This window comes from Carcharodon carcharias, chromosome 4, assembly GCF_017639515.1.
Source record: "Carcharodon carcharias isolate sCarCar2 chromosome 4, sCarCar2.pri, whole genome shotgun sequence".
Taxonomy (NCBI): domain Eukaryota; kingdom Metazoa; phylum Chordata; class Chondrichthyes; order Lamniformes; family Lamnidae; genus Carcharodon; species Carcharodon carcharias.
The window spans coordinates 72,374,646-72,401,380 of NC_054470.1; the positions used below are offsets into that span (position 1 = coordinate 72,374,646).

General features: G+C 41.0%; 1 protein-coding gene across 1 annotated transcript; it reads left to right on the top strand.

Annotated features, from left to right (window-relative positions):
* Positions 1–20,419: 20,419 nt before the first annotated feature.
* LOC121276757 (gonadotropin-releasing hormone II receptor-like) lies at positions 20,420–24,803 on the top strand. Its single transcript, XM_041185302.1, has 3 exons — positions 20,420–20,974; positions 23,000–23,207; positions 24,526–24,803. The coding sequence occupies exons 1-3, from the start codon at positions 20,420–20,422 to the stop codon at positions 24,801–24,803; spliced, it is 1,041 nt and encodes a 346-aa protein (XP_041041236.1).
* The last annotated feature ends 1,932 nt before the right edge of the window (positions 24,804–26,735 follow it).

The window sequence follows — 26,735 nt, forward strand, 5'->3', positions numbered from 1 at the left end:
TTTGAAAGAAGTATTCAAATTCATGAGGGATTTAAGCAGAGCAGACAGAGTAAAACTTCCCATTGGTGGAAGGGTTGAGAACCATAGGACATTGTTATAAGGGCCCAGGTCTTCCGGTTTCCACATCATTGGAGACTGGATGTACAACTCAAGATACGTGTCGGAAACCCACTGAGGTCCTGATGCACTGCTTCCATGGGAATTGCCCAGGGAGCTTGAACTTCCAATAGGCAATTCCCCTGCTCCCAGGACCCTCCAAAGAAAGTTTCCGAGTTTAAATTTCCGACTTCGGACAGTTCCGATTACTTACCTGGTTTATAATCCAGGAACTGTTAGACAGAAAAATCCTAGTGTAACTCCAGGATAACTGTACAACTGACTCACGCAATTACCCACATTGACCACCACCACCCCCACCCCCCATCCCCCCAGCCAACCCTCCCAGGTTTCCCCACCAAGCTCCTGACTAACCCCTGACCACTGCCACAAACCTCCCCGATTCCTGTCTATCCCCCAACTCCCCATCAATCCGATCCAACTAGCCCTCACCATTGGACTAACTCCAACCCCCCAACTCCTCCCTGACTGCCCCAACTCAACCTGACTAGCCCCTGAGCTGACACCCCTCCTGATCTGACTACACCCTGACCCACCTACGAACTCGCTCACTTACCCACACACCCACCTATCCACCTGTCACCCTACCCACCTCCCCAACCTGCCACATTACCCACTTACCTCACCCATGCTGCCATTCATTCATTCATCAATCACCCATTCACTAACATTCTCTCTGGACATTTGAATTTCCCTCAAGACAGCTAGTGCCGTAAAAAAGAGGAGGGCATCTGTGCCGATTCTCTTCACTGTTCTCCGCGAGCATACCTGTGTCAAGGGATTCTTCTGCATCATGGATTGGAAGTCAGGGCCTTTTTAATGTATCCAGGTAAGTCAGTAGTTTTCTGTTTGATCTGCATCAGACACAGGGGTTCCAACTCTGATTGGAAGTTTTAGGCCAAGGTGAATAGCAGAAGAACCATTGTTGAGATGAGGACAAGCTTATTTTTGCAGCAAGTGCTTAGAATCTGGAATGAACTGAGAGTGTAGTGGAAGCAGATTTGATTATGGCTTTCAAAAGAGAATTGGGTTTGCATCTGAAGAAAAAATATTTGAAGGGCTACAGGGAAAGTGCGGGGGATTGAGACCAGTTGTGTTGCTCTTTTAGAGAACTGGCACAGATAGGACAGGCCAAATAGCCTCCTTCTGTGCGGTAACCATTCTATGATTCTATTCAAGGTCCAGATAACCTGTTTTTGTGATCTTGATTGAGGGATAACTATTACTGGGCCACTGGAAAGAAGCCTCTGCTCTTCTTTGATATCGTGCCATGGGAACTTTTTTGTCTACCTGAGAGGGAGGACAGGACTTCAGTTTAACATCTTTTCCTTACCATCTCATTTCTATTTGTGGGACTTTCTTATATTATTGCACCCACACTTCAATGGCAACAGGATTTAGGAGCAGAACCTTTTTGGGTAGTAGTGCAGATCAATCTGGCCCAAACCTTTAAAATGTTGTGGCTCCTTAGCTCCCTTACTGATCCAACACTCTCCTAATGACAATTTACATTTCTATCTCCCCTGTCAAGCTTACATTATTTCAGCTAATTGATAGAGCTATACAAATATGTGGCTGAAAGACATTTTAGAAAATTGGAGCATGAAAGACCGTGCTAAAAATAAACAATAAAGATCTGGCAATATATATTTTGCATTAATGTATAAACTATTTCACATTCATATTCACATAATGATACTCTACTTATTCAAACTGCTGCTGTTGTACAAAGAATGTGTATTTACATATTTAAAAAATCCTGTTAAGTCTCCTTTATCAAGTAATGCAAGTTGTTCAAACTTGCAGATGATCCAAACTTTGAGTCACAAAAAGCAAATGCTGTGCTTCAAAAACAGCTGAGATAGAAAGAATGCATTTATATGGTGCCTTTCATGACCTCAAGAGGTTCCAAAGTTCTTTTCAGTCAATGAAGTACTTTTGAAATGTTATCATTGTTCTAATGTAGAAAACATGGCAGCCAATTTGTACACAGCAAGATCCCATTAACAGCAATGAGATAATGAGCAGGTAATCTGTTTTAGTGAATGTTGCTTGATGCATAAATATTAGGCCAGGAAACCAGAGTATTTGTCCTTACTCTTCTTTGAATAGTGTCATCTGAGAGGGTAGAAACGGCCTGCATTTAACATCTATTCTGAAAGACAGCGGTGCTGGAGCACCAGCATAGGTTTTATGCTCAAGTCTCTAGAGTGGGTTTTGAATCCAAGGCCTTCTGACCCAGAGCAAAAGTGCTATCCCTGAATAAAATCTAAGTGGGAGTGCAGTGGTAGAAATTCAATTCTGATGAGGGTAAAGTAATGAATATTGGAAGATGAAATGATATTGTCTACACTATAAATACAGGCAGCATTACTTCAAATCTATTGCTTTGTGGAAGACCAGTAAAAAAAAATTCAACTCGTGTCTGATTTCAGTTGAGCTTTTATTAATTTAGTGCTCATGCTCTGTAATTCTGAGATCTGTATATGTATGTTTTGCCCAAATGGCCGTAGTGTCACATAAGTGACCTTCATAACTTACCAAAATCAACAAGTTTTGCTGAAAAATTAAACAGATCATGCACAAATGCCTCTGCCAAATAAAGCTGAGAAGGAAATTGATTCATGAAGGGACTTGTAGCATTAAAACTGCTTTAGATATATTTGAAGCCAAGCAGGTTCTATTTATTAGATGTTTGATAAACAAGTTATTGATGTTCTAGGAATCTAAATTTAAACAGTCACAGAGGTAAAGTTAATGCACAGGCACTACATAAAATCAGTTACCATTTTACCCATTTAAAGAAAAATATCCACAAAACCTTCCAAGTGAAAGTCGGGAAGACCAGCTCACCAAAAACTTCACTCCCTTGCTGAGCACTCTAACCCTCTCTTTGGCCGCTGCCACAGGCTGTACCAAAGTTTTCACAACCTTGGCGGCCTATTTGACCCTGAGCTGAGCTTACAGCAGATACCCTCTTTATCAGAGAGATTGCCTACTTTAACATCTATAACAGTGTCCATCTCTACTCCCTCCTCTGCCCATCTGCTATTGAAACCCCCATCCATTCATGCCTTTTTAAAATTCAGACTATAATATTCCAGTGGTCTACTGGGCGGTGTCTCAGTTTCCACCCTCTGTAACCTTCAATTCATCCAAAGCTCTTACCATGCATGAAGCCATTCACTCTACTCACTGAGCTACAATTGCTCTTGGTTCCCCAATACCTCAAATTTAAAATTATCATCCTTGTATTTAAATGCCTCCATGCCTCATCGATCCCAATCTCTATGACCACCAGCCCACCAACCCCTTCACTAAACTCTTCATTCCTATTACTCAACCGCCTTTGCATTATCCACTCCCTTAACCCTTCTTTGTAAGCTGTGCTTTCAGCCATCTAGGTGTCATTCTCTGGAGCTCCCTCTATAAACCCTTCCAACTCTCCATCTTCTTCTTTTCCTATAAAACCCAACTCATTAATAAAGCTTTTGGTCCACCTGCTAATATCGCCTTCTTTGGCTTGGGGCCTATCTTCTCTCTTTAAACCATTTTAAATGCCTTGGGATTCTTTTTCACATTAACAGTACTATATAAATTTCTTACAGTATTGTAGAGTAAAGGGTTAATGTTAAATTTGCAAATAGGTGGTCTACGTCAGTGATGTGAGATCACATGACAAGAGAACATGCTGAGGGATAGCTTTGTGTGAAGCCTCATGCTAAGCCTTGTCCTGTATATAGTTAGAAGAACGTTTAATAAAAGGTAAAGTTTACCAACATCCTTGCTTCCAGCAGTTGCTATTAATCCTAACCAAGGACAATCGAAGCTAAGATTCACAGTGATGGTATATCAGATAGTGGCAGCAGTGAAGACAACGATAAAGCATTAAGTAAAAAGTCCAGTGACTGAAAAAGTGGCAAGCAAAATGACTGCAAGGAAAGGACAGTATGGGAAAAATGTCAACTGAACTCAAAGAAAGACTAGAGTGAAGAAAAGCCATGGAGAAAACCTTACCCTCACCAGTGTGCTTCAAGCACGTGGAAGGCCTGGATCAAGCCGAGAAGTGACAGAAATGGTGTTGTAGACTTAACAGATACAGAATCACTTTGGGACTAGCAGAGAAGCTGAGCAAGGAACAGGTCAGTACCCTTCTCTACACAATGGGCAATAGTGCAGATGAAATATTCGTCAGACAGGGAATAAGTGAAGAAGGGGCATTGTATGAAGATGTTACAAAAGCCTTTGAAAAAGATTTCAGCCTTAGACAGAACACAATTAAAAGGTGAAGTTCAATAGACCTACCCAAGGATCAGGAGAGAGTGCAGATTCCTAACCATTTATATTGACTAACTGAGCATTGCAAATATGGAGCCCTGAAAGATGAATTAACTTGGAATTTCATTGTTGTAAGAGTCTTAGAGGAGACTTTATCAGAGTTTCTACATTCGAGGGAGAAATTGATACTATCAAAGGCTGTGCAGTTTACTGGATAGGCAGAAGTGAGAAAGCAAAATCAGGTATTTATTTGAGGTGACAGGGAGATTTCCTAGAGAAAAATGACTGACAGTGTGGTTTGTAGGACATAGAAGTAGCAGCAAACCCACTCAAAAACAGGGAAGAGCAAAGAGAGTGCTGGCGCCACATTATTTAGTGTTCTTGCTGTGGCAGGAAAAAGTTGCATCAGCATGAAGAGTGTTCCGCCAGAAATTCAGAGTGCTAATCCTGTAAGAGAAGAGGAAATTTTAAAGCTAGATGCTGCAGCAAAAAGTTCTCAACTCAGAATTTTAAAGAGAAGCCAGTTAAAGCAAATAGCAAAAGAAATTGAAGATGCAAAAGACAATGAAGTGCCATTCTAGGGAGAAATTATAATATCTAGTGGGAACTATTGGAGTACAGACATTATGGTCCATGAAAAAAAACGAACTTCAAGTTAGACACTGGAGAAGGAGTTTCAGTTCTTTTGGACACAGAACAGTGGCTAAAGCAAGACTTCATTCAGCCATTGACTGTACAACTCCATGGTCCAGATGGCATTCTGCTGAAGGTCAAGGGACAGTTGACTGTTACACTTAAGTACAAAGGAAGAGAAAGCACAGAAACTTTGTATGTGATCCAAAACCAAAACTGATCACTATTAAGCCAAAAAGCTTGCACTGGTCTACAGCTCATCTATAAAGTAGAAGAATTGAAAAGCCAAGACAAACTGAAAAAATTCAGGACAGAATTTCCAAACTTAAGAGGTCTTGAAAAGACTGAAGCAAGTGCTCCAAAGCAGAAGCACGAGAACCTAATAGAATCATGTGAGAACCTTGTGAAAACCAGGCAGAAGACTTCCTATGAACAGCAGGTGAGGGAATCGCAAGTTAACTATCTGGAAGGGCAGCTTGCATCAATCAAGAAACAGATGAACAAACTCAAGTGCAAGAACAAGAGAGACAAGCATGAACAAGAGAACATAAATTTCATCCTATACTTCATTGACCACAACATTTCTATCAGCAACAATACAAAGGCTAAATAAAATTCAAAAGGCACAAAAATCAGATGAAGAATGTGCTCAAATCCGGGAATACTGCATCAAAGACTGGTCAGAATACATTCCAAATAATCTCATCCCGAAGTAATACTTAGAGAAACGAAGATATCTCATGCCATTGGATGACTTACTGATTTATTATGAGAGATTGATCATACCTAGAGTCCTCAAGACTTGAGATCCTTCAGCGAATACACCAGAGACGCCTGGGCATTACAGTGTTATGCTAGAGCACAAAATTCTGTTTGGTGGCCAGTTATCTCAAAATCATTAGAAGAAATAATTTCAAATTGCAACATCTGTGAGATCCATCACCAGGAACAAGGAGAACCACTGATGGTATCCACATTTCCATCCAGACCATGGGCACGTCTTGGAATGGATCTTTTTGCACTCAAAGGGAAGCCATTCCTCATAGCTGTTGACTATTACTCCAGATGGATTGAGATTAAGCATCTGCATGGTCCCACGTTGGAAGCTGTCATTACATTACTAAAACAAATTTTTGCCTTGCACAGCATTCCAGACCTAGTCATTTCAGACAATGGCCAACAGTTTGCCAATGAATGTTTTAGGCAGTTCACAGAAGCTTGTGAGTTTGTCCACATGACTAGCTCAGTCACATACCCACAAGCTACTGGGGAGGCCGAAAGAGGAGTAAGAATGTAAAGGCTTTGTTGCAGAAAAATGACTATATTAAATTGGCACTGTTGAGCTTCCATTCCACAATGCTCCAGAATAGCCTAGCTCTCTGCGAACTTCTAATTGGAAAAACAACTGTGGACTCAACTTCCTGCTCTTCTGCACACAGTTATGCCATGCTTCAAGGCAGCAGATATAGAGAGAATAAGGGAGAAGGAATATGCGTATTGTGCAAATCAAACCAGAAACTATAATCAATGTCATAGAGTACACATCTTACCTGAAATCTAGGCAGGGTAGTTAGTATCGATTCATGATCAAAATCACAAAAGCCAGGTTTTAGAAAAAGCTATACATCCGTGATCTTATCTTGTGGAGATTGAAAATGAAATAGTGAGAAGAAACAAAAGCACATTCGTATCTACTAGAAGACAACCTTCAATGGAATGCAACAGTTACCCAGAAGATTAGAAAGATGACCTGAACAGTAAGCTGGTGCTCTCTGATGATTGACAAACCACTCTACCAAGTTCGAGAGAGAACATGGAGAACTTGACTCCTATACATCTTTCGAGAGAGCTAAGAACAAGGTCAGTGAGATAGGTGAAACCATCACAATGGTCATCTCTGAACCAGGGGTGAAGGCACAGATTTAAGAGGGGGTGGTGGTGGTGGTGGTGAGGTGGGTGAGGGGATATGTAGGATAATGTAAATAATGTGTTGAATAGAGTCAGGGATTTGAGGGTAAATCTAGTGTTAAGGGTTAGTGTTAAAAATGTAAATAGACAGTCTATATCATCAGTGATGCAAGATCACATGACAACAGAGTATGCTGAGGTATAGTTCTATGTGAAGCCTCGTGCTAAGCCTTGTCCTGTATATAGTTAGAAGAATGTTTAATAAGATAATTAAAATAAAGTTTACCAACAGCTTTACCTCCAGCAATCCCTATCAATCCTAACCAAGGTCAACCGAAGCTAAGACCCACAATGATGATAACAGATATATTACTCAACTAGCTTAACAGCCATTTTACCAGTATAAATAGTGCTGTGCAGGCTAATCCAACTGCAGTGTGCACAATTTCTGTGGGAAATGGAGGAAAAGCACAGAAGATGTAAACCATGATTTACATTTTAAGATCTGCAGATCATAATTATAGTACAGAGTGCTTTCTACAAAGTAGAGGAGGAACTGCTGTTGACAGACATATTAATCCATCACATAAGATCACATATCAAGGAAATTTGGAGACTATCTGAAAAAAATGTGTTAATTTTGAAGAAAGTAGTCTAGGTGAAAAATAGGTAGGCAGGAATAATGTTGAGACTGTCATGTATATGTGCAATCATGGATGGCAATCAAATGAAGTTACAGGTTCACATTGTTTGGTTAAATACCTTAGTATTCTTAACCTGAATTGACCCAAAAACTTGCTGCGAATACAACACAAAAGAAGTAATGGACTTGGTTAAAACTAGCAATGCATATAAAAAAAAAGATTTACAAAGTACAATGGGAAAGATTAAATACTGACTATTATTATTCACATGCAACTGGCAACTACAGTGCACTTAGCTCTCAAGTTCTCTCATTGTATTTCTGTAGATAAGATAATTAATATTCACATAAACTGTGCATTAGTCCATAAAGCTGCAGAAGCCTAAAATACACAGCACAAAATATTTGCTCTTTCAGTGCAAGTTTACTTTTTTTAATGGAAAAGGATCACCTTCAACAGAAAACAGAGAGTGAAGATGGACTCCTGACCCAGCAAGTGAAACCCCCATATCCTTCAAATGTATAATTATAAAGGTTGTTGTTACATTTTTAGGATTTTACACTATATTTTGTCCTGTGTTTCAGCATTACAGTCAATCTCATAATCAGACTTTATGATTTTATGAAGCACTAGGTGCATATCTCTGCCCAATATCTAGGTCAAAGTAGCGAGCCTAAGGGTTTGAACAAACAAGTTTTTCCATTGATTCAAAATGTACCATCTGCAGTCAAGTAAATCTCTTTGCCTTTGGAAGTTAACAGAATATATTAAGCCATGCCTTAGGCTACAAACAAACAGATAATTGTATTTAACATTAAGCAGGTAAATTAACATTATTCAGTGTACTATATTTACAACAATTACACCCTTCAAAACATAAGAAAAAGCAGGAGTAAATCATATGGCGCCTTGTGCTTGCCTGCCATTCAATAAGATCACAACTGATTTTCTTTCTCTACTTCACTTTCCTACCCCATCCCCACATCCCCTGATTCCCTTTGTGCCCCAAAATCTTATTGACCTATCTTGAATTTACTCAATGACTGAGCGTCCACACCCCTCTGGGGTAGACAAGTCCAAAGACTCACAACCCTCTGAGTGAAGAAATTTTTCCTCATCTCAGTTCCAAATGGCCAACCCCTGACCCTGAGAAAATGACCCCTTGTTCCAGCCTCTCCAGCATCTCTTAAATTTATTTTACTAATGCCCTTGTAAGTCACTGTGGGTAGCATCAGAATGTTGCAAAGTTTGCATCTAGAGTTCCCAGGTAACAGGTGAGTTCCTGTTCATTGGACATCTCAGACTAAGCAGTAACAATGAGCGGTCCAAGACAGATGGAAAACTGGCATGATGGTAAAAGCAGAAAATGCTGGAAATGCAGGTCAGGCTATTTAATATTCTCCTGAACATGTCAAAACTACAATGATAATTCACCTGTACTAGCTGTTAACAAAAAAATTCAACATTGAACCATGGTCACGATTTATATTTCAAAACATCATTACAGAGCCTCAGAACAGCTGGATATTCTTGATTTCCTCTGACTGCAACTGGAAGCAATACAGTCACACATAGACCATTCAGAGGCATCAATTTTCAACCGGAATTCAATGGAATTGAAAATTGAGTGATTTCTATAGCAGGTGGCTGACCTGCAGTGGCAGTTTAAAGTTGAAATTAATCTCCTAAATATTGTGAAAATATACTGAGTGAAAGGACATTAAAACAGGATTAGATGGATATATTATCAATTACATTGTATTGAATGGAATAACTTGATTCACCTTTCTGTATAAAATATTTTGAATATCCTAGGGGAGTGTCCACATACAAACTACAAGCCACAGCAATCAAAACATGCAGCCCTCAGGCATTTCTGAACTATGGCCTTGTTTTGAGATATTGAAACTAGCCAGACTGTACTGTATGTGCTACACAACTTGCAGAAGCTGCCAGCAATAACTGGCTCTAACCTTTTGGTGTGACCTGCGAAGAAAAATCCAAGAAAGAATCTGATCTGGACGAAACTTATCATTTTTGTCACATCCGAAAGTCATAGATTGCAGCTGGAATGGAGGATTGAAGTGGTGAAACGTCTATGCCCTTTGGAGTTGTAATCATGGAGATCTGTACACAGCATTGCTAATGCAGCGGCTGGAGCAGAGAACTATGTCTCTGCTTTACTTAATTATCATCACATGGCTTCTCTGTGCAAAAGTAAAGCATTGTACCATGAAATATGCCATATACTGCTTGTGCAGCAATATAGCTGACTGTGTAACTGCTCTTTTCTCCTTGTTATAGATAATGGCATAATGTAGGATCAACAAAAAGTTTCTCTCATGTGACAAGCCTCATCACAGCATTGACCATCATCACTACTTGAAGCTTGCACCAGCCAAAGGCACACAGGCTGAAGTGATTTAGAGGAGGAAGCATAGGGTGAATCATTTCTCACAGACATGAAAGGGGCAGAGGTGATTGTTACTAATGGAAGAAATAGCATCATAGAAACGCTGAAATTGTTAGCCTAAAAATGACCGAGGTCCGGCTAATTTGTCTTCCATCACCCTGATAGTTGCATGGTACAATGATAATGAAGGTGCTGACTAATCATGGCCATCAATCTCTGTCAATTAGTTTACAACAGACCTAGACAAGAGGTGAGGAAATCCCAAGAGTGGAGAGCTTTGGGAACCATAGGTTTGATGTCAGCTTTTTCTTCTCAAGCATGTTATACTTGCTACACATCATGTCTCAAAATACTCATATGCTGTGTTCTAAAATATTATTTTCTGACAGTATTCTATCTCAGTTGGATTGGAATAAATCAATGCTTTCTGATTCCACCATCTCCCCACAGAGCCTAATGCATAGACTGACCACTCAGTCTCTGAAAACTCTGGACTCTGTTGAGTCATATTGAGTTTTCAACCTCGTGGGGTGAACTACAAGTTAGAAGATACTTCATGAGGATGAACGATGGTTTGCCTCCTTGCAAACCAAACTACAAACTGGGTTTATTAGACTTGCAGATTTTACTGACCAAATGATGCACAGTCATGTAGGAAGAGTTGTCTGCTCTGCAGACTGTTACTTAACAGCATGCATCATCAATGATATCAGCAGGGGAGGCTTCAGAGGCACATGGGCAAGCAAAGTTGGTGAGCCTTTCTCAAAAATATTTCACAATAATGTTTAAAGCATTGAAGTTCACACTTTGCAATGTAGAACAATTGGTTTCAGTGTACTTGGAAGTGAGTAAGAAATTCAGAGACCCTATAGTGTTGCAAAGCCAAGTGTTTGAACAAAGCAGTGGCCAACGTGAATGTTTAAGGTTAAGATTGACAAATAGTTAAGGAATCAATTTTTATGAAATAATCATTTATATTGCTTTCATTTTATTAGTTCTGTAGTTAAAACCCTGCAGTTGAAAAACCTGTAAATATTGCTGAAACTGTATCTGTAGAATATTAGCAAATCCATAAGGCTGTAACTGCCATTATATAAAATACCCGTGGATAGTTCTAATCTTCTCATGGATACATCTATATGTTTATCTTTTCTGTATAAGTAAGTAGATTGATGATATATGTCCTGAGGCCTGGTTTTAGTGGTATCAATGAAGGCAGAACTCAGCCTTTGCCGAGATTATTCCACTGAAACTGACAGCAATTTCTGGAATTCACAAAAGCATTGAACAACATGAAAATCCAGAAGCTGCTGTTAGTGATCCTATAATTCTCCAGAGCATGTGCAGCTGAGATTCCCCCAGACTGCAATCAAATGAGAAACATTGAACTGACAAGGACTTTCATTCCTACACAGTTAGTCTCACTGCAAAAATCCTTGAAAAAGCTATGCCCCATTGAATAAACTGTTAACTGGGTTTTTAACAATGTACTAACTTCATAATTACTGCTAAATATCCTCATTGCCTCTGAAAAGCTAATTTTGTATTAGTAGGATTTCAAATTTCTACCAAAAATCCAAGTAATTTAATATTTTTAACTTTGTTTATCTTTATTTTAGCTTCTATCTTAATCCAATTGTAATCATTTATTTTGCTATCTGAAATTTTAAATTAGAAGTATTGGAATGCAATGCTTTTAACTTGCTGGTTTGCTGTCTATGGGAATACATCAATTTGATTGGCTGCTTATCCTGCTTGCTGATATCACATCTGGAGACCCATTTGACTTGTCGCCAGGTTTAAATTGCCATTGGAAAAGGGGAAATCTGTGTCACAGTGATCACTAGGTCTTTGTGGGCAACTTCCTTTGAGATCAGCAGTGGGCACCGTTGCTTCATCGCTGATTGCAAAACTTGGACCAATGAATCTTTCCTATATTGAGCTAATAATACCTAATAAGAACATAAGCACGTAAAAAATAGGAGCTGGAGAAGGCCACTTGACCCATTGAGCCATACTAATAAGAACTTTTACCTCAGCTCCACTTTCTTGTGCTATCCCAAAATCTCAATTCCTTCAGAACTCAGAAACCTATTGATCTCAGAATACACTCAATGACTGAGCATCAATGGCTCTTTGGGGTACAGAACTCCAGAAATTCTTAACCGTTTGAGTGGATCAATTTCTCCTCATCTCAGTCCTAAAATACCAACCCCTTATGCTGAGATTGTAATGCGATATCCTGGATTCCCCAGCCAAGGGAAACATTTTCGTAGCAACTACCCTGTCAAGTTCCTTAACAATTCTATGGGCAGAATTTTGCCCTTGATGGGTGGGCGGGCCCCACTGGCTCAACGGTGGGCAGGCAGCCGATCGACGCTGCCAAAATGGGCCCCGCCGCCATTTTAAGTGGGTGGGCTAATTAAGGCCCGCCCAGTGGGCTGCCCGACGGCTATGTGCTTCCTGTGCGGGCATGCGGGGATCCCCCAACTGCCAGAGTGTGCTGACAGTGTTTGAAAGTTTAAAAATAGAAAAATTAAAAAATTATTAACATGCCCCCCTCACGTGACAATGTCACACAAGATGGGACATGTTAATAAATATCACAGAAACGTTATTAAAGTTTTTAAAAACCGACATGAAACCTCATCCCGCCAGTGGATGAGGTTTCATGCTTTTTCAGAAGCCCGCTGGGGCTCCTGGCCTGCCTACCAAACTTAAGGCTGGACGGGCAGGGCCTTTAATTGATTTAACTACCCTGTCAATGGTCTCAATTGGCAATTGACAGGTCGGCGGGCGGACAGCTAATCACGCTGTCCACCCGCCTTCCTGAATCTTTAAATTGGGCAGGATGACGTTGGGGGTTCCCACCGCCCCCAGCTCGCCAATGGAAAAATTCTGCCCTATATGTTTCAGTTTGATCACCTCTCATTGTTCTAAACTCCAAGGAATATAGGCCTGGTCTATTCAATGTCTCAACAGCTGCCCTGCAGCAATTTAATGCTGGGAGCAGTTTTAATTACTTTAAGGTGAAACTCCTACCCCTTTCTTGGAAGGAAGTCCTGTCTTAGAGAGCTGTGAGTCAATTGGATGGCCAGTAGTTCTGTAGTCCTAGCAGAATCCAAGGGTCTAGGATTGACAGGAAAGTAGAGGCCACAAACAGACCAACCAAGATTTTATTAAATGGCAGAGCAGGCTTGAGGGGCCAAATAGCCTACTCCTGCTCCTAATTTGTACGTTTGTATCTGCCAGCCAGCAGCTGTGGCCACTGCTTTGTCTCTTTGCCTACATGCAGTCCATCATACCGAGGACCTCAGAGAGTTCCAGCATTGGGGGTCTCAACAAGGGCAGTGAGGAGGGTGAGGGACCCGGTTCAATATGCCGGGGAAAGGTTAAAGCAGGTTTGACCTGGGGGTGTTGGGGGGGGGGGGAGGGGGGTGGTGCCCCCAATGGGGGTAAAAGAGTTTCCCCCGCCTGTTTTGGCTGACACCAGCCCATGCAGCTAAAGCTGCCAGGCTTCCAACATGGGTGGCGTGGGCCTCTCCACCACTGGTAAAATACCGGCAGGGATGGGATAAGGTCCTAAGCTGCCACGATTAGCCACTTCAAGGGCTTAATAAGCCTGAGGATGGGTGGGCTGTTTATCGGATTCCTTGATTCTCATAAAATTTCAATCAGGTCAGGGGCAGGCGCTAGGTTGGGGGAAGGCCTGCTGCTAGATTTTATGTGTTTCCAGCCATCAAACTTGCCATCAGGAGATCACAAAATGCAGCCCATTGAGTCAGGTTCCTGCCCTCTTCTGGTCTTCCCCAGGGTGCATTCTGAGGCCAGCTGGAAACTACCTTGGTCTGGCGGTAAACCAATTGAATCTATTAAATAGGCAATTAAGAACTTGGATTCTTTATTTCCCACACTGTGCACAGGTTCCATTATGTGTCTTCAATTTGCTAGATTGAAGAATACAAGTACACAGCGAAAACTCATTGTTGAATTAAACTGACCTGATGGCAACAGTGTAGTTAAAGGCTGAAACAAGCAAATCTGTGGTCAGCCCCAGTGTCCCAGTGAAAGGCTAGTGTTAACAGAAGCTATCCTTTCAGCCTGGATTCGCTGATTTTGTTTAGGAACAGCGAGTTTGTGCAACTACTATCAAGTACCTTGGATCATGGGGGTAGTCTCACTTTATTGCCTGTGAGACTCCCCTGTAGTTAGGGCCCTATGTATTCTGCAGTTGCTTAGACCTCTGAGCAGGAGATGCAGCTTGCTGTAAGTCAGCAGCCACAGCAATGGGGACAGCAACTCCAGCAGCCACAGAGTGATGGACACAGGGCCACCCCTCAAAGGAGGTGATATCACCAGCACAGAGTCCCTAGACTAAGGGTGAGCTACCTCAACCTTCCTGAACAGCAGTGCCTCAGGAGGTTCAGGCTCTCTCAGCAGGGAGTCACAGACATCTGTAGCCTTTTGGAAGCAGATCTCCACCCAAGAGGAGCAGGTGGCTGTCCATTGACCATGGCTGTCAAGTTGATCACAGCCCTCAATTTCATCATGTTTGGGTCTTTACAGTGATCAACTGGCTGATATCTGTAGGATCTTGCAATCTGCAAAAGCAAGGTCACTGATGCCTTGTTTGTAAAGGTTTCCAAATAAATTCACTTTGACACATATGAAGCTAGTCAAATTCAGAGGCCTGTTGGCTTTGCTTCCTTTGCAGGATTTCCACTGGTCCAGAGGAGGTCTAGACTGTACTCATGTGGTATCAAGCTGCCACCAGAGCAGCCAGGTGTCTTTATTAATCAGAAAGATATCTACTCCCTTAATGTGTACTGGTCTATGACTGTAGGAAGATAATAATGCAAATCTGCACCAGCAATGTAGGGAGCAACCATGACCTTTTCACCCTTTGATAGCCTCAAGTTCCAAGGTGTTCAGTCTACCGAACAGCCTCAGCAACTTGAAGAAAAGAGGCACCCAATCAAAACCTGGCTGATGACCCCAGTGAGGAACCTTACCATAGAGGCAGAGGGAAGGTACAACAGAAGCCAGATGACCACCAGGGTGACAATAGAATAAGCCATTGGCTTACTCCAAATGAATTTCCACTGTCTTTGCAGATCGGGATGTGTCCTTCTATATGTCCCAGCAAGGACCTCCAGGATTGTACTGATCTGTTGTGCCATTTGCAACATGGTGCTGCAGAAAGAGGACAGAATTTGGTGCAACAGGAAAGTAGAGAGCACCTGGCATCCTTGGAAGAAGAGGATGAGGGGCATCATCCCACACTGTTGGTGCCTTCAGCCAGGCACTTTAGAAGTGTGCTTGCAGCATTGCAAACTTTCCATTCAGACCTCTGTGCAACTCCATCCCTACACCAACGCTCCTCCCTGCAGTCACCCGGCCAACCATCACATTCAAAGCCTTTCCTCTTCATCCAAGACTGATCAATCCATTCACCAGAATGAAACTGACCAGGGTCAATGGGGATGCAACAAAGTAGAGATCATGATAATGAGTAGTTCGCATAAACTCACTCTTTCATCCAACTACTGAGCATCAATGGAACATTGTAATAAGCACCCAAGCAATTCCATTTGTACAACCAAGATGTTTTTCTTATGATTTCTATTACCTTTGCAAGGTGGTACCCCTCTGGCTTCAGGTGTGCTAAAAGCTGCTTGCTTGTTCCCCTGCTCTGACACATTACGTGACCGTGACGGATGCCCTCTGAGGTTTGGAGTCCATCATTACTCTGCCAAAGATTGCACCACCTGCATCTGTGCAGGGGCAAACTTGGTCATCAGGGCAGCAGGCAGCATGTGTGGCTCTGCTGATGGGCAGAGGCTCAAGGCAGAGAAATGGGGGTACCTTTTAAAGAATCCTTTCCCCATCTTCATTCTCAGGTACCCCTGCACTTCCCTGCTAATCAAGAGTGGGAAAATACTTGGCTGTACATCATTGTTATTGCAGTCAGCAAGGCAAGGCTTTCATTGATGTCTGTAAACTGGCAGTCAGTGCTCTAGGGCATCAATGAGGGCCAGCATACACTCAGTGGCCTGCTGAGTCTGATTCTCCATGAGGTTGGCCACTCTTTCCATTGAAGTGGTCAACAGCATCATAGAGCTCATGCTAAAGTTGGACTCCTCCATCTTCTGTGCAAGAGTGCACACTGTGTCTGAAAATCCCGACAGAAGCTCACACTTTTCCAATTGCTGCTCCACAAATTCCCTTTAAAAAGATGACCCACAAGGGTCAGCATCTGTATCCAGCTGAGCAGAACATGAAGTGTCTTGCAGCCTCCAGCAGGGATTCTCCACTGTTGTTCCTGTCTCCAGCACCTCCTGGCAGAAAAACTGACATTTTCCTGAGAGTGATTTACTTCCCTTTTCACAAGAATTCTATATTCCCCTTTCTGTCTCTGCCTGCTTTCTCTTTGTGTCCTGATCGCTTTCACCCTCCAGTACTCCTGCCTGTAGCTCCCCTTTGTGTCTACCAACCACACAGCTTCCATATCTTAACTTCCTCCCTGTTGGTACTGCTGCCAGGTCAAGGGTCACCAGGTCACATGAACCAGTATTTCTTATTATTCAAGAAAATCACAATTGACCCCTTTACAATTGTTGCAAACACTTAGAAATCAAACATTCTTTAAAACAATTACAGATTGCTTAGGCATTTTAAAGAAATTTCAACCTTTCCTTAATGTACTGCTTCCAGGTCAAAGGTCATTATAATTTTCTGTTTATTTCTTTTTAAACCTACTTGAAGCTACAGTAGAAGTAATGTCCATATCCAAATGGTGGAGGGGATCTTGTGCCACTCCCAACCAGAGTCAAGTTTATATTTGCTTCCTGAGTTACCCCAATAAAGCAACAAGAAAAGACAACGTGGAAATTATGTTCTGTTACTTTTATTTTGATGAAAAATTGAAACTGCTTTTCAGCATTGCTGAAGTTGCAGCAAATGACAAAAAACAAGGGAGTGGGAATAACTGGATAGCTCTTTCAAAGGTGCAATATGCCCAATGGTCTCTTTCTGTTCTGTAACTTTCTACGATTCCAATAACACATTGTAACATAAATTCAGTTTTATTTTCCCTCTTTATTTCTGTAATTATGTCTTCAGTAGGTTTTACACAACATTATGATACACAGGACAAAAAATATGTTTATGCATATCTTGCTTTATCTTTACTTTTGTTCTGTCATCCAAATTTTTGAACACCTTTAGGGTAAGTTTTTAATTGTATTATAGCAATGCTAATGCTCACCCAGTAGTGGTGAGACCAAGCAAATAACTCTAGTATTTAACAAATAAATATGAACTCTGTACAGATTTACAATTTAAATTGTTGGTAACCAACTAATTACCTAAACTGGTTCTGCTATTCAGGAAAATCATATCTTATTAACAGCGTGAAAACTTAAACAAACTGTTTAGACTGCAGTGTACATTACTATCACTGTATGGAAATTGTGAGTTTAATTGGAGGCTTACTGCATTGCGATGATTAATTAAAACTGAATTAATAAAAGTTGTAATGACATTGCTGATGAGCAGCATGACATGCTTGTTAAGATGTTTTAAATATAGCAACACATTTGAAGGAAGATGAAAACCTAATTTGCAGAACTTCTCAGCGATTCCAAAACAGTAAGACAGGTTATCAAGCATGGGGCTCTGATTAATATGTGACTAAACTGAAAATATATTTGCATTGTTCAATGTTTTTCATTTCATCTTATTGTGTGGCTTCTTGAATCTTACTTTATGTGGTTCATGATTAGAAGTAACATTTAAGGATACCAAATTTTTGCATTTTATTAATATTTCATTGTTATAAATTTTTCAATTTTGGTGTTTTGGGCAATTCTTTAGCAAAACCCAACTCTCTTTAGCTTTATGAATGTCCTCACTAGTCTCACTATATGGATAAAATGTTTAATTGTGCATCGGGAAAAATGAATAAAAAGCCCTAGTATTTTTTTTAATCTATTGAAATTATTCTTATGGGTCCATGGGATCTATCTCCAGGACAAAACATCAGTACAGAATTTAGGTTGACACTTTAGGGCAGTACTGAGGGAGTGTTACACTGTTTAAATTGGCAAATTGTCTGAAATTTCCTCTTCTCATAGATGGAGATAAAATACCTCTTATTTGAAGCATAGGAAAGAAATCCTGACAAATATTTATCTCCAAACAAGCATCAGTAAAACAGATTGCTAAATCATTTACCTCAGGGGTCACAAGTGGGTAAATTGACTGTTGTTTCCTTACTCTGTAACATTGCCTACATTTCAAAATGGCTCTGAAGTGGCATTCTGTGGACATGAAAGTTACCATATAAATGCAAGTTCCTTTCTTTGTAGTTTTAAACCAGTGAGAACATTTCTTAAATAATGAATGAACAAGTCAATACATGACAACACTACAAAATACCAAACAATCTCCCATGACCTACGAATATGTTACTTAACAAACCTCTCATTATGGAGGAAGGTCAACTCAGCATTTAGTAGACATGGACAGTGCCCGATTGCATTATTATCCCACATGGCCAAAGAACAGAACGAAAACAGACCGTAGGTAAGCAATAAAAAACAAAATTTTGCCTGGATTTAAGCAGTCTATTCGTTAAAAAATAAAATTTTGATCCGCCTGTCAGCTCATTTCTCCGTTTCATGCAACTCGAAGCAGTTTTCCTTACACCTGCATTTTATCTGGCAATGTAACCCGTACAGTACACCCCTGGGGAGTACATTGCTTGCCTTGCTGCGAGATGCGGATTAGATTTAATGGCAGCACATTTCCATTCTCGAAATTTACATTCTGCTGACAGAGCATCCCGCGCTTCCAAAAAGTATCGATGCGACTAAACAAACTGTAAATAAATAAAAATAGGTTTTGGGGCTAAGGATTGAATCAAATTGACAACTACCATTCTGTGCCTCAATCTTTAACGTGACGATGTTCAAACACCACGATGTGTGGGTGTTATACAGCGCATCCCGCGCAGTCTTACTGCGGATAATAGGCTGAAGTCAACAATAGTCCTTTTCAAACAAACACTTTCAATCTTAATGTGTAATAGTTTTATTTGGGAAATTGTTACATTGATATATACAGTTCGCACAGAAAGGAAACACAAAATAATTAAAAAGGATACTGGATTCTCCCCCCATTTCCCCCCCCCCCCCCCCCCCCCCCCCGCAACTCTTGTTTTCAATCATGGGTACCTAGGGCCAATTATCTACTCCAATTCGACATTTAATTTTACTGGCAAAATGCAATGAAACTGTTCGAGATTAATGTGATTAAGGGGATTTCAATCGCAGTTAACGTGGAAAGAGGCTAGAAATAGTTTATTTTCCCCTATTGGTCCTGACCAAACATACTGCCTTACGTAGTTATATCAGAAAGCAGCGAGAGGGCCTAACTGCAATCCAACCTCAAGGAAAGTGGCTTAAATTTCGATGAATCTGCAAAGAATCTTCTCAGGAGTCGGGGGGAGGGGGTTGGGGATGACGACTCATAAGAGGGATGTCAGTCAAATAACCCACTCATCTTAAAAACATACATATCATCAGGCTGATCTCCACTGCAGCTATTTAATCGCCTCACAACACACGTGCAACATCGTCCTAGTGTACTTTTAAAAAAATCTTAATGCAGGATTGTTTGTTCTTCACCAAAATGTTAACCGATCAACCTTCAGGTTCATCATTAATAACTGTCAGAACAGCTCATTCATATGGGAGCGGACCAGATGTCTTGTTCTGCCTTCCCGGCTTTGCTTTAATTATAACTCACTGACCATCAAGTTATGCATAATAAATTATATACATATTCGAATCTATTCAACATCTTCCAAAATTAATATAATTTGGAAAACTTGCTTCTAATATTTTGGTTGTTTGGATTAAATCAGCAAACTAAAATGACTACATTGCTGCTTGTTTAAATAATTAATTAAATCATTAAATTATTTACATCATTTGACGCTATATTTGGCTACTTCGAAAAGTCTCCAACGATTTAAAATATAGATACCACCAGTCATTACAATTGAAAGTATTACAGGTGTTATTGTCCTTTTATTTTATTGTTTATCGTTGTTGGAGTGTTGGTACGACAAACCCAAACGGACTGATTGTGGAAATATAGAACATTTTATTCTGCAACTGCCTGTAGACCCATTGTTCGAGTGGGGGAGGGGTGTGGGGTGTTGGGGGTGGGGGTGTGCTGGGACATGGGCACCTCCCACAAGCGGGAGAAGTGACTCATTCACAATTCCTGATGTGCTGCCAAACCCCACCTCTGGGTTGACCTTTGTGAATCAAGAAGATGCAGAAGATGAAAACCTGCCCGGTCGTGAATCCCCGATCTGGACAGTTTGGTCAGACTTAACTCCACAGAGGCGCGTGCAATGAAACTCCAGCTACTTTGCTGCAATGACTTGCCCGTCTGCAATAGCAGCGCGGCTAACAGCAGCCTGGACCGCGACCGCACTTTCAGCACCGCGGACAGGGACCAGGGCGGAGAGGACGAGCTGCTGCTGCCCACTTTCTCCACAGCCTCCAAGGTCAGGGTCGGCGTCACCTTGATCATCTTCTTGATCTCCTCCTACCTCAACCTGACCGTGCTGTGTGGCGCCCTGAGAAGGAAAAGCATGGGCAGATCCCACATCAGGACACTGATCGTGAACCTGTCGTGCGCCGACCTGCTGGTCACTTTCATTGTGATGCCTCTGGACGCTGTCTGGAACATCACGGTGCAGTGGTACGCTGGGGACTCAGCCTGCAAACTCCTCATGTTCTTCAAACTCCTCTCCATGTACTCGTGCGCCTTAATCACGATGGTAATCAGCCTCGATCGTTACTGTGCCATTCTACACCCTCTGGGCATTAGCAGAGCCAACGAGAGAAACCGAACCATGCTCATCGGAGCCTGGATCATGAGTGTCCTTTTGGCCACACCTCAGGTAATATATCTAAGACCAGCAGTCTGTGCACCAAGGCATCGTGATGAAGGGGGCTTCAACCTGTACTTATTCGAACAAGCCAGGATGTTAAGGATTTTTTAAGCAACAGTAAAATCATTACCCTAAAATCCTCCATTGGTATTATATATATAGAAACTTCACCGCAAAATTGCGGCCTAACTTGGGACACCACACCCACAGTTTCACTTTTGTATAGCCTCGTTGCAATGGATATGATATTTGCATTTGGGCGACAACCGAACTAAAATCGCAAATACCGCGCTTAAATGCAGGGTCGCGACGTTCAAACTGTACATAGAAATCAGGTAGTAAGTAAAGTTCATTCCGTTTGCATCGTTGCTGGTTTTAGGAAGATATCATTTGATGAAACTTTGACGCATTGTTGGCATCGGGTGTATCTTACACATAGCATGGGTCTTGTTTCTGTTCTTTCCCAATTTTAAAAGCATAAATGAAGCTGCAGCCTAAAGGTAAGCTTACCATACCAGGCTAATTAGCGAAAATGCCAACATCTCCCGTTTGCTGTTCAACGCGATGAATTTCATAGGTCACTTGCAACGTAAGTGGAAACTGTTTAGGATTTAGCCAGACCAACAAAGAATCACAATTTACAATGTAATTCCACACAGCTCCCAAAGAAGTTTTTACTAATGTTTTACAAACTGAATGAAATGCATTTCTCATACATATTTTTCAACTGAGTAGCAAGTAGCTAGCTGGGTGAATGTAATCAGAGAGGTTCCTGTAATGAACAGATCAATCTAGAACAAAAACAGAATTACCTGGAAAAACTCAGCAGGTCTGGCAGCATCGGCGGAGAAGAAAAGAGTTGAAGTTTCGAGTCCTCATGACCCTTCAACAGACCAAGTTCTGGACACACTACACTTCAGGAAAGATGTGAAGGTTCTTGAGAGGGTGCAGAGGAAATTTACCAGAATGGTTCCAGGGATGTGGCATTTTAGTTACAAGGTTAGGTTGGAGAAGCTTGGATTGTCCACCTTGGAGGAAAGGAGATTGAGGGGAGATTTGATAGAGGTGTACAAGATTACAGCAGATTGGAATAAGGTAGACAAGGAAAAACTGGTACAATGACTAGGGGATACAGATTTAAGATTTTGGATGAGATGTAGGAGGACTGTGAGGAAGAATGTTTTTATGCAGCAAGTGGTAACTGACCTGGAAATAGCTGCCCACAAGTGTGATGGAAGCAGAGAAGATTGATGATTTTGAAAGGAAATTGGATGGGTACTTGAAGGAAATAAACATGCAGGGCTATGGGGATAGGGCAGGGAAATTGGTCTGCCTGGATTGCCCCATGAAGAACTGGCATAAACCCACTGAGCTGAATGGCTTCTTTCTGTGCTGTAAATGTCTCTATGACTCTACTCTCCGATAGCCCACCCGCCCTAACTCCAATTGAGACCCTTAAGGGCCACTTCCACCAGGCCTCAATTTCAAGGTTGGCAGGAGGAGTGCAGGGGCAGTGGGAGAAAGCCCAGCAGGTCTTCTTGGGCTCAGCTATGAAGGGGGGAGGGTCTCCCTCAAGGGCCCCTATCCATATTGGGCAATCCCACCCTCCGCACTCCCCCTCCCCACCAAGGTCTGCCCCCCCCCCCCCCCCCCCAATGGATGTTCCCTCCCTCCTGGTCTCTCTATCAAGGCCTTCAGCCCCCTTGAGCCTCATCTCTCTTACGCGGTGAGACTCTCACGTTTACCTGGTACTAGACACTGGGACTTAGAATTTGGAGACTGCTGTAGTCCCAATCCTGGCCACTGCTGCTGGGACTACAAAACTACAGATTACTACTTGAAAAGGAAAAATTGGAGGGCTATGGATAGCTCTTTCAAAGAGCCAGCACAGCTACTGGATGGCCTCCTTCTACACTGTAAGGTGCTATGATTCAATTGTTTTAGTCACTACCTTATAGTTAGCTACCTTAATTTGCTGTGTGCAAATGCAACAATTAGTAATCAATTACTTTATATTTGTTTTTTTCAATGTAGCTATTCCTCTTCCACACTGTCTCCATTGCTGTACCAGCTCCATTTACTCAGTGTGTGACTCATGGCAGCTTCAAGGAGCCTTGGCAGGAAAAGGTTTACTTTTTTTTCACCTTCCTCTGGCTTTTCCTTCTGCCACTTATAATCATGGTATTTTGCTACACAAGTATATTAATCTCCGTTACAAGGAAGATGACAGTAAGTGGAAATGGTAAGCATTCATTTTATTGTTTTTCTGTTGGTACAAACAAGTTATACACATTATCCCTGCAGCCACTGTCAAACACACTGGTGCAATTTTAATATGTGAACCTTGTTAAAAATCATTTTATTGTTTTTGTTAAGGATCAGGAGGGAAATGCAGTTCCTGGTGTGATACTGCATCATACCAATATTGGAAGGCCTCAAGTATTCCCTTCAATATAGATAATTAAGAAAAGGATTTGAAAGTGTAGATCAAGAGAATTTTTTTCCCTCAATGGGAGAATCCAAAAAAAAAGCACTATTTGGAAATTAGAGCCAGGCCATTCCGGATTGAAATTAAGAAGCACTTCTTCACACAAACAGTAATAAAAAACTGGAACTCTCTCCACCTAAAGTCTATATGCTTAAAACCTTCACGACTGATAGATTTTTATTAGGTAACGACATCAAAGAATATGAACCAAGGCAAGCAAATGGAGCTCAGAATAAAAATCACTGCAGGGCTTTGGGGAAAAGGAAGGGGATTGACACCAAGTGATTTGCTTCTGAAGATGATCAGCCCTGAAATGTTGGGCCAAATGACCTCTTTCTGTGCTGTAACCGTTTTATGATTCTATGATTCAGTCATGATCTAATTGAATGGCAATGAAGGTTTGAGGGGCTCAATGGCCTACTCCTGTCCCTGTGTTCCTAAATTTAGTTTCTGGTCTGATCTGAGTTGGCTGATCTCAGTCCAAGCACACGTAGGATTGCAACATTTGGCCTCAGTATCCCAGGCCTGGGGAGAAAGAAATGAATCAGTTTGGATTTCTGATACAACCAGGGCTTTAATTCATTCTGCCATGAAATGTTGATTTGTGCCCATGACCCTTTGGGATTTAACCTGTACATCAGAGGGAGACAGAGCATGAAGATCAGATACTTCCCAGAGGGAGTGGAAGACTTCAGACATTGAGTCTACCTGGACCTCTCAGGCATACCTTGTTATGGAGAGGACTTGGTGCAGAACTTGTGGTCACACTCTTGATTATACTATGCTATATGATGCAGTCACTTACAGAAAAGGAATGACAAATATTAATTTTATCTTCAATGAAGGAAAAAGGCAGTTAAAACAGTAACCGCTTAGATTATAAAAGCCATCCAAAAATAAAACAACGTAGTTTACTTACAATGGAATTTTTATATATTGGTAATATGAGAGTGTTCTATTCATGGGTGCTGACTTTTCCAAAATACCAATATTAAGTTCTAATTAAAACTTTTTTTTCTAACAATGGCCTGTTGATACTCATTGATAATGGTTATACTTGGCTTTTTTCTAGTATTCTCTGAAGATGCAGATTCAAGATGTAATAAGAATTACATTCCTAAAGTGCGAATGAAAACTTTAAAGATGACCATTGTCCTTGTGAGCACATTCATCATTTGCTGGACTCCGTACTACATCCTGGGATTTTGGTACAATTTTTTCCCAGCCATGATAAACAAGAAGGAACTTCCTGAATCAATCAACCATGCACTGTTTACTTTTGGGATGCTGAACAGTTTTGTGGATCCAATAGTTAGCCGTATTGGTTATCTCAGGCTCAGCAATGGCTGATGCAGCAAGTGACATGGTTAAGATCATACTAAGCACGCCTAAAGTGAAAAATGGCAGCTGTCTAACAATGCCCTGAAATCTTCCTGACCAAATTGCGAAATTTAGCACGTAGCATTATTACTTAGTCCAATTTTATCAGAGGATGTTTTCTATCTTCAGCAGACTGCTAAGCAACAAATTGCAAGTTAATGGGCTTGTGATAGTAATGTGTAGCAGCTGAATGCAGTTAAAAAAGGTGTTAAATGCCAGTCAATTCATGTAATTTTCAGGATTAATGGATAACATACCAGAGTTTTTACTTACTGGTCTTTTCTTTTTGTTATATAATGAAACTGGTGAAGGAAACTCACTGACCTCTTCAGTTGTCTAATAAAGACTTGCAGAACTAGACTGCTGTTTACTCAGCTAGAACAAACATTTTTCAGTTGAGGCACATCTAGAATGATACCCAACCCAATCCAATAAAGTGCTTACTTGCGTGTTAACTCAATGAGCTGCTCCAGGATGCATACAGACTGCTTCTGTAAACTAAACCATCGAAGTGGCACCTAGTGCAGATAGACCTGAAATAAACCTTCATGAAAAGGGAAATTAGTCACTGATTTGAACACATTGATTATCTGATAGTAGCTAAGTTGTTTTTTTAACACGGTGCATGAGACATGAGATACAGTGCCCCTTTAAAGCTTTCATTCATTCTTAGCTCTAGCTAATGTTGATCAACATAGCCTGGCTATAATTTTAAAGATTTAAGTAAGAACTATATTTTTAGGCTGAATGTAACAATATCCTCCAGCCTCAGTATAATTAAAGTCCACAGGAGCTAAATATTTGTGATAAGTAGGAGCAGTCTCTCAAAGGGTTATTAATCCTTAGAATTCTCCACCCCAAAGAGCAGAGGAGGCTGGGTCATTGAGTATATTCAAGGCTGAGTTAGACATTTTTGATCTACAAGGGGTTCAAATATTATGGTGGGCAGGCAGCAAAGTGCAGTTAAGGCCACAATCAGGTCAGCCATGGTCTTATTGAATGGTGGAGCAGGTTTAAGGGGCCAAAGGGCCTATTCCTGTTCCTATATTTGATGTTCTTATAATGAATTATATGTTCCACAACATAAAATAAAACAAGAATAAAGTTGGATGCCAGTGTTAAATAATAGGTGTAGTGTTATAAGAACAACAACTTGCATTTACATAGTACCTATAACAGTAAAATTTTTTAAAGCATTTCACTTGTCTGTACTCAGACAATAATTGCAAATAATGAGCAAAAGCTTGTTGAAAGAGATAGGTCATGAGAGTTTTAAAGGGAGAGAGAGAGAAGTGCAGAGGCAAAGAGGTTTGGGCAGGTCTTCAGATAATCATGGCTGGGTTTAAACTTTGACTTTGTCATGTACTAGCTATGCCATTGCACAGAACTATTTATACTCTTAATGTACATTGAAAGGTTCACCCAATTATATGATCCTTAAACTTGCCTGAATAGCATTGCCAATCAGTGCCAAATTATGGAAAGTTTTGTACTGTAGGCCTACACCTACTAAGGCCTGGATTAAGGCTACCCAAACTGATTTCACATAGAATGCTAATAGCCAACTGACTGTGGGTATTTGCATTCCATTATTGGCCCTTTTGCAATGGGATTTGAGTACAAGAATAAGGAAGTCTTGCTGCAATCGTACAGGGCTTTGGTGAAACTACAAATGGAGTATTGTGTGTGTTTTTTGTGTCCATATTTAAGGAAGGATATATTTGTATTGGAGATGGTCCAGCAAAGGTTTATTGGGATGAGAGGCTGAGTAAATTGGGCCTATACTCTTTGGAGTTTCGAGGAATGAAAGCTGATCTCATTGAAACATTAATAATCAGAAGGGATTTGACAGGGTAGACACTAAGAGATTGTTTCCCCTGGCTGGAAAATCTAGAACACAAG

Coding starts and splice junctions, on each gene's coding strand:
- LOC121276757 (XM_041185302.1), top strand. CDS start 20,420: ATGAAACTCCAGCTACTTTGCTGCAATGACTTGCCCGTCTGCAATAGC. Junction 20,975..22,999: donor TCCTTTTGGCCACACCTCAG/GTAATATATCTA, acceptor TTTTCAATGTAG/CTATTCCTCTTCCACACTGT. Junction 23,208..24,525: donor GATGACAGTAAGTGGAAATG/GTAAGCATTCAT, acceptor GCTTTTTTCTAG/TATTCTCTGAAGATGCAGAT.